The sequence below is a fragment of the Sarcophilus harrisii genome, chromosome 4 (assembly GCF_902635505.1).
Source record: "Sarcophilus harrisii chromosome 4, mSarHar1.11, whole genome shotgun sequence".
In the NCBI taxonomy this organism is placed as follows: Eukaryota; Metazoa; Chordata; class Mammalia; order Dasyuromorphia; family Dasyuridae; genus Sarcophilus; species Sarcophilus harrisii.
The window spans coordinates 6,380,437-6,389,636 of NC_045429.1; the positions used below are offsets into that span (position 1 = coordinate 6,380,437).

A 9,200-nucleotide genomic window follows, 5' to 3' on the forward strand; every position below is an offset into this window, starting at 1 on the left:
TGTAGCTCCTTCTATCTCTAAGTCTTGAGCTTATGATCTTAGCAGCTAATTATAAAAAGAAATTGGGCAATGAGTATATAGGAAAGTATTTTTAATGTATAAATAGATATTCAGATGTCCAAATATAGAATACTCCAGAATCCAACTCAATTGAAAATGCATTTCTTAAGCACCAGTCATGTGATGGGCAACATGTAGATATTGTGGATCTGGAAATATGCAAACAAAATGGCCAACTGCCCCTGCCCCCCAGTTTGTAGTCAACATATTCTTGTAATGACCTTTTTATTAAAAACAAAATCTAAACATAGTAAACATAATTAAAACAAGCATCCAAATAAACAAAAGGCCATATTCTTCATTAGTTATAATCTGTTGAAATAATTTGTGGGCCAACTTTGACAAAAGGTCAATTGGCCATTAGCTCCTGGGCCCCAATTCCTCTTTTCCAGCATTTCTAGGTTTTTGTGAGTTTGAAACAATTGACTCCACCCCTTTCACTGAGATTCTCACATCCTGTGACACAACCCTCAGAAATCAAGTGAATTCTCTTTGAATTTGTCCTGACTGAGGTATTATATCAGCACTATTCTTTTGTTTATAATAGGATTTTAGAGTCTGGATTTTTATTTCCCCTCACATTCAGCCCACTCACCAGCTGAACCCAATTCCAAGGCCCATTTCCTTACTGGCATTGTCACAGCCAAGCTTTAGGCTACTGTTCGTGGAGATGGATGTGGGTCAAAATTATAGAACTTAGGGGCCATTTAGTGGCTTTTCCGGGGACAGGGACATTTATGAAAATTTCCTATAAAGCAACAGCTGATCAGTCAGAGAGAAGTCAGATCAAATCACAAATACCACCCTCCTAAAAAAAGTCTCATTCAAAGCATTTGAAGTCGGTATCATTTGTAATTTCATACTACATACTCCCAACCTGCCAGTCCTGATATCCAATCAAAAAGTCTCTTGTGCTAAGCAAATCCAATAAGATTTAACCTCCTTAAAGGCAGGACCTATTTTATATTATCTTTGAATTCACAGTACCTAACACAGTGCCTGATACCTAAGTAGGTACCTAATAAATGTCAGATAAAATGAATTGAATATTCTGAAATGACAAAATGATTATGTCTGTCTCAAATCTGAACATGGGTCTTCCTGACCACAGGTGGGTCAGGCTATCCTCTATATCACCTAATGCAGTAGGTTATCACCTCTACTCCCTAGTGAAGCAGGCTATCCTTTACACCACATAGTGCAGTGCTATCAAACTCAAATAAAAGCAGGAGCCACCATTCTTTATGTCACGATCCCTAGAGGCTCCGTATTGACTTCATTTTTAAATGTGACATTATTGATGTTTATTTGTTAAATATTTCCCATTTAGATTTTCCTGTGGTCCAGGCTATACCTGAGTGCACTGTCACAGCTGGCAGTATGTAGCCTGTGTGTGGGTGGAGTTTTGGAAACCTCTACTCTGGGCAGCTCTCTAGGAGTAGAATCCCCTCTAGCAATCACAGTCCCAGCTGCTATCCTAGCTTTGGTGCTGCTAACTTTGATTGATTAAGTTTTGTTGCTGTTGTTCCAAGAAAAGTAAAATTGATGGAGATAAGTAAAGTAACTTAAGATTGCAGATCATTGTTTTAGGAAGAGTTCTCCAACTTGAATAAAACTAGTTCCATTAACTCGTGAGTAATTGAGGGGAATTACGAGAAAAGTAATTGGTATTGTACCAAAATTCAATATTTCACACTTTCAGCACTTGCCTAAAAATAAAAAATTATAGCAAGACAAGGGAAACCCGCCAAGATAGAAATCACATGCTGCAGCAGCTGCAAATTATTGGGAAACATAATCAGCCTCCAATGAGATGTAAGATCAGTGTTAAAGTCCAGATTGGATTGTTCTCTTGAGGCCTGGAAGAAATCCCACCTGCCTGAACTTCATTTTAACTGACCCCCTGCTCAGTAACCCACATCAATGCCCAGATCACTTCCTATATTTCTTTCCCAAGAAACACTAAGATTCTAAGTTTCAGAATGGAGGCGCATACCTTCAGTCCTTCCTATCAGAGAGCCAGAGTCTGGCAGAGTCTAGAATGAAGGAGTTCTGATAGGTAATGGCCTCGGCAGGTTGGATGACTGACAAAGACCGGCAGTGGAGTAGTGAGCCTCTGGGAGAGGGGAGTATCAGACTGCTGAGGGTGGGATGAACTGGGAATGGAGCAAGTTAAGCTTCTGTGAAATCAGTCTAGTGAATGGCTATTGCACTTCCAGTCTAGAGGGGATAAGAAGCTAAGAAAGAGAGAAGGAAGGAAGGAAGGAAGGAAGGAAGGAAGGAAGGAAGGAAGGAAGGAAGGAAGGAAGGAAGGAAGGAAGGAAGGAAGGAGAAAACATAATATATAATATAGATATATTATCCTACTAATATATATCCCTTATATGCCTAATGCTGGGCTAAGGGATGGAGATACAAAATGCAAAGAATAATTATTCCTATCCCCACTAATATTCTAATGAGTAAGAAAAATCCCTATATAAATGTAAATAAACATAAAGAATCAATATGTAATAAACATGTAAATAAATACAAAGAATAAATATAAAGAGAATCCAAAAAAGATAAAGTACTTTCAAACAAGTAAGTAGTTGGGGGAATTTGGAAAAGCCCCACATAGATGATGCTTGAGCTGCTTCTCAAAGAAAGTGAGGGAATCCAGAAGGTAGGAGTGAGAGCCCACTGTATTCTGGGCATGGGGGACATCTGGCGCAAAGGCACAGAAATGACAGATTAGTATTAAATATGAATTGATAGGAGGTGTCCTTGAAGGACACTGAGCTAGATAAACTCCATGGCCTCTTTGAACATTTTTTAGCATTCTATAATCTTCTCATTGGACTTTTCTTCTTGCATCTCGATCTCTTGGCTCTGGAAACCTACTCATAGATGGATTCTTGTCAAATCAAAAAGCATGGGAGACTGTACCTGGTTGCCTCGTTTTATGCTTGAACCTCTACTAAGAATAGTAGAAAAATCTCCTTGAGGTACTTACCATGGTCTCTTTAACCCACTAAAGGGACTGCTTACACACAAAACATAAAACACATATAAAATATATTTGTATTTTTGTTTACTAATGTAAACAATGTATTTTTTTGTATTTTCGTTTACTAATAAAGCAGAATTTTTAATTATTGACAAATTAACAATGTTATTTTTCATGTAGTAAAGTATTGTGGACAATTCTGTGTGAAGCCCATGCATGAAAAATAAGATAGAGGGGCACAATAGATAGAGCCCAGGCCTGAAGGAAGACCTTGTTGTGCCACAGTTCCCTTTTAGTGTCCTGCCTCAGTTTCCCTAAATTGTCCTGCCTCAGTTTCCCTGAATTATTCTGCATTAATTCCTAACTGTTCTGCTCAATCCTACAACAACATCCCTCCCTCCTAATTATCATGATCCAGATAAGGAGAAAGACCTGGACATCATGACCCCAGACCTTCCCCTACTTATCAGAATGTCTGCCTCTCCCACCCTGTCAGAACCAGATTGATAGTCCCTTCTGCTCTCAGTGCTCTGACTCTGCCCCTGCCTCAGTCTACCCCCTGGTAGCTTAGAGCCACGTGTCATTGAGAACTCTCATTATATCAGTGAGAACTCACATTGGCTATGGCTGGATTCTTGGAGACAATAGCCTCATTCAATCCTAGGACCAAACCATGAATCCATTTGGTCCCAGTAAATCTCTCCCTTTCGAATAAAATATTAAAAACTCTCTCATCTCTATCTTGCCTCAGTTTCTCCGGCATTACAGCCTGAGTTCAAATGTTACCTCACATGGTTATCAACTGTGTTCTTGAACAAGTCATTTAGCTTGTTTGCTTCAATTTCATCATCTATATAATGGGGGTAATAATAGCACCAACTTCCCAAGACTATTGTGAGAATTTAATAAGATACTATCTATAAACAATTCACAAACCTTCAAGTGCTCTATAAATTCTGGTTTATTGATGCTAGTATGAAGAGGCATAATTAGAGATTAGAAAGGGGTTCTATATTTTCTCTCCTAAATGTCACCTCCTAAGAAAAAAAGAAAGAAAACCCCACTTGAACTTTCAGACAAGAATCAAGCTATTTGGGTAACTTGAGGTCTGAGCCTTAGCATGCCATCAGTCCAGACAATCTATCTGACCAACTCAAAGTGTTCCCCAGTTTCTTTTCCAAACCAAGGCCAAACTCAGCTCAGCAGGGCCCCTTCCCAGTGACCTTTGCTCACTCAGGAACACCAAAGAGAATCCCTCTGTATTTTGCTGCTATTGAAAGGGAGATGCCCAAACTCCACAAAAGGCTAATTAAGATAGAGAGGCCAGAAAGTAGGGAGTCGCCCATTTTCCATAGTCTCATGTGATTGCTTAATCACAAAATTTCATGGTTCCTCCTCTTAGCAGTGATCAATGCACCCATATCAGAAAAGTCTTGCTGCCAGGAAATGGAATTAGACTTTTATTTGGTCAAAGGTCAGGGAAGGAATAGAGGCAGAAGTAGGAGGATTTGGAAATTGGATAGATCAAGATAGACTCAATTGAGGAATGGATGGGGCAAATGTTATCCAAAAGTAGAATGGCCTACCTAAAAAACAATGGGCTCCTCATCAATACAGGCCTTTGAGAAAAGGATGAATAAACTGCCTGTTCAGAATGGTATAGAGAGTTTCATGATCAGAGATGAGCTGAACTAGACAGCTACTAATGTGACTTTCAAGTCTGACATTTTGCAATTGTGAAAGTACAGCAAATGTTGATTAAATATTTTAAAAGAAAAACAGGAGAAAAAGAAGAAGGAAGGGAGGAAGGAAGGAAGGAAGGAAAGAAGAAGGAAGGAAGAAAGGAAGGAAGGAAAAAAAGAGAGAGAGGAAGGAAGAAAAGGAAGGAAGGGAGAGAAGGAAGAAAGGAAGAAGGGAGAGAAGGAGGGATAGAAGAGAGAGAAGTAAGAAAGAAGAGAAAAAGGTAGGAAAGGAAAAGGGAGGGAGAAAGAGGGAAGAGGGAAAGGGAGGAGGGAGAGCTATATCTCTAGGTCATAAGTAAAAAGTTGAAGTTGTTCATTTCTTGTTTTGTTCATTCATTTAGTTTAGCATTTTCAAACTCTGAACCTTGATGTCTATTAAACCAGGCCTTGGAAAGCTATTTCCCCAGCAATAGAACTTCTTTTATCATCTTTCCCCCCCTTAATTTGTGATGAAAATAAGGACACTAAACATTTAATTTGATTTTGTGTATGTTGCAGAGTAATATACCTAGAAGTCAAATCACGTTCCACTACAATACCCAGTTTGCATATATACTGTCAATGAAATTCTCTGTTGGTGGGAACAAGTGTAGTTTTCCTCTTCCCTAATTCCTGAATCGACATAAACAAACCAATTTATTTTTTCCTGCTGCCAGGCAATATATCCATTTGTGAAAGTCCTGTTAGAAACAACCTGAAGGTAATTCATAGGCTGAGGATCTAAGAGTATACCTGGTTTCCATTTATAGATTGGGGTAAAAGGAAAGAATTAAGAGGTTTCTATGGGTCATTAGTCATTTTCTTATTAAGTAAAGGAACTTGAAATACAACCATCAATAAGAATACTCATATTTATTTATGCATTTTTAAAAACTATGTTTTGTTTTGTTTTGTTTTAAGTATGTCATATTTCATTAATAGAGAAAATCCAGAATGGCTCCTGCCATTAAATCATTGAGAGATGAGAGAAGCCAGTATGTATCTGAGTAAAACTCGAGCCCAGGACTTCCACCTTGAAGGCCAGATCTCTTCCCAGTGGCCCATGCTGCTGATCATATATCCTAAGGAGAGGGAGAATAGCCAGCTAGATAGGTCTCATTCTCCTCTCAAGCACCCCAGTGCACAGCTAAGATTATGCTTCCTACAATACACATTTTGGTTAGGGTGAATCTAGCTGCCCTGATGAAAATCCAACTTCATGATGTTTGCTAAAATTCTGTTTTACCTGTAGCTTCATTGGCAAATATTGGAAAAATCAATAGAAAAGCAAATGGATGAACAGTAGGTTGCTTTTTATATTAGACTTGTAAAGAACTTGACGGAGCATGTCCCCAAGTCTTTGTGCTTTTTTCAGCTTTGATAGTTTAAAACCAAACTAATTTTTTAAAGAATCTCTCTATTGGGGATTGAGTTGATCCTTGAAATGACCAGGGAGGTGGATGCTATTATTAGTCCCATTTTAGAGATGAGGAAGCTGAGATTGAAAAATGTGAAATATCACATATCTTGTATGTCAGAGGCAGAATGTCTTGCTGATTATGGACCAAAGTGGTAGGAGAACACTGTACTTCCAATAAGATAGCAAAGGCTAGTTGAAAGCACTCTGGCTTGGGAATCTGCTTCTGATATTTCAAGGTGAACTTAGGGAATCATTTCACCACCTTGGGCCTCAGTTTCCCCATCTGCAAGATGAAGATTTGAACCAGATGACCCCCCAAGGTCTCTTTAGCTCTCATGTTACATTTTAACTTGGGGAATCTTTAATCACCTTGGTGAAATTGCAGCTCTGTGGTGCTTGCCCAAAACCAAAAAAAAGTTTTATTGACCTTAGTCAATAAGCATTTCTTAAATGACATTGTGTGCCAAGGACTGTGTTGATCTGGTCCATACAAATAAGAAAGAGAAGAGTTTATAATCTCCTGGTGAAGATGATCCACAAAAAAAAAAAAAGGTGTTGGGGGGGAAGGACGGGCTGCCAGGTGGCACTTGGTGTGGGGGCGTGATGTTGGTGGATTGGATACCAAGCAGGACAGCTGATGTGAAATCAATTTAGCTGGACAATCTGAATCCACTAGAAAGGGAGGCAGATGTTGAGAAAGGGTCCCACAGCCAGAGGGAAATGGCCCCACCTCTCTCGAATCATACTGACATCCAGCCTCGTCTCCCTCTGTTTCCTCTCTTTCCAGCTCCAAGCACGGCCCAGTATGGAATCACCGGAAGTGCTGAAGTCCTGTTCTCCTGCTGGTCCCTGGTCCTGTCACTGCCCTCTCTCACCAGCATACTCTACCTGAAGGACATCATTCTACAATAAATGTACAGACCCATAAAAGGCTTTGAAGGATTCTCTGAAAGTGCCGATGACTGGATCCAATCTGGTACAGTTTGTTCAGAGCAGCGTGGGATGTAATCAGCAGTGCTTACATGGGGAATGATCGCCTTCTGTAGAATTGCTCATTATGTAAATACTTTAATTCGACTCCTTTTTTGATTAGCTGCATTACCGTGCACATTGTCCTTTTTTTAAGACGTGCGAGCTCTGAAATTACTTTTAGAGGATATTAATTGTGATTTCATGTTTGTAAGCGACAACTTTTCAAAAGCATTCAGTCATGGTCTGCTAGCTTGTAGACCGTAGTTTACAAAAAACAAAAAAATTAAAAAAAAAACAAAAAAAAAAAGAATATTGCAGTGAATATGGGATTCTTTGAGGCTGCAATACAATCATTTAGTTCCCTGTTTCAAAAAAAAAATTCTTCCCATTCACACAGATGCATTTTTCCTTTTTTTTTTTTCAGAAAAAAACAAAAGCAAATACGATTGCCTTCAGACCATTTCTTCAAAATATAACACATATCTAGATTTTTCTGCTAGCATGATATTCAGGTTTCAAGAATGAGCCTTGTAATATAACTGCGCTATGCAGTCCTGCTTATTTTATTTTTCCTGTAAATTCAGCATGGGTGTGCCTTCACAAAATAAATAAATAAATAAAGATTTTCTCTTCCTCTTCAACAAATTTGGAATTTTGGGGTGAATGCTAAAATTGAAAAAAAAATAGTCAGTTTGACCATCCTTGATCCCTACCTGAATGAAGGTGGTATTGGCTTATATGTATTTTTTTTTAAATACCTCTTTCTCCATCATTAGGGGAATAAAAGAACAGTTCAGAACTCTACCCAAAGCTCAAATGGATGATTTTTTTCCCTTTTTTCTGCTAGGACAGGACAGGTCAGGTGTATTTAAAGTAAATTTTTTCTGTTGATACAGTTAAGCTCTGTATCCTCTCCGGAAGAAGATATCGACCCCCTCTCCCCCTTATTTTATTTTATTCTATTGCTTTTGTTTGGAAAAAAAATCAAACAGCACAAATCTTTCAGGAGATTTTTTCGGGGATGAGGCCCTTTGGCTTCTCACCCTTCCAAGTTGAAATCAGTTCCGTGCTGCCTCAAAGAATATGGCAGTTCTTTTGTCCACTGCTCCCAAATTGATTCTGCTCATGAACTTGGGTTTGTATTGCAGCTGTTAAGTTAGTATACCGTAGACAGTGCTTCTGTTGGCCAAATGGGTTTGACTCTGTGCCATCTGAGAGCCCTTCTCAGGTGATGTTCTAGGCTATCTATGTTTTTTAAAAGTGTGCTCCAAGATTTGTGATTCCAGTAACTCTACCTTGGTATACAGTCGACAATGGTGGCAGAATATTAGAATGTCTTTCCATCTCGGGCCAGTCTCTGAAAGAGCTCATTCTGAAGGGCAATCTTCCGCCCTCAGATGAATGGCCTGGCCCAGTAGCATGCTTTATTTCTTCTTACATGATGTATGTAAGTTGAAGGTAAGCCACTAGTGATGGAAAATGAAGAAAATGTTAATTCTGTAAGTCATTGTGGATACTAAATTTCTCTTTCTCTTGTAAAGAACCAAGGACCACAGTAGTGAAGACAAATACTGTTACCCTGAAACGTGCTACTCTCCAGTAATATTCCTGTGGTTTTACTGTTTATTAAAGTAACACTATGGCCTTGAATACCAGTTTCCACGTTTGACTGCTTTTTCCATTCCACCCGCTCCGAGGTTTGCGTGAGCTCGGTCCTACATTGGGTTTTTGCTGCTAATCCTAACACCAGAGCTAAATGATGCAAGAAACATCATAGGCAGGATACATGCAGAATTAGGACTTGCCTATTTGTGCCTCTTGGAAAAGACAAAAAATCTCTGGGCCTGGAGTAGGGGCTCCCATATGCTTTTTGCTGTCAATGGTCCCTGTTACTTGAGACACTTCACAACCTCCCACACCATGGAATTGCTCATTTGCAAAATGAAAGGTAGGATCAGATGCTCTCTAACAAACACACTTAAACCCATCTTTGAATATGTAATATCCTCTGTTGCTTCAAACACACACAACCCAAATC

At 39.1% G+C, this 9,200-nt stretch overlaps 1 protein-coding gene across 1 annotated transcript in view; it reads left to right on the forward strand.

Annotated features, from left to right (window-relative positions):
• Positions 1 to 8,817, forward strand: part of NEGR1 (neuronal growth regulator 1) — a 1,024,353-nt gene extending 1,015,536 nt beyond the window's left edge. Inside the window, exon 7 of the mRNA XM_031966948.1 lies at positions 6,978 to 8,817. Within this exon, the coding sequence (XP_031822808.1) occupies positions 6,978 to 7,102 (125 nt within the window). The 3' untranslated portion in view covers positions 7,103 to 8,817. The remainder of the gene's footprint in view (positions 1 to 6,977) is intronic.
• Positions 8,818 to 9,200: the final 383 nt, after the last annotated feature.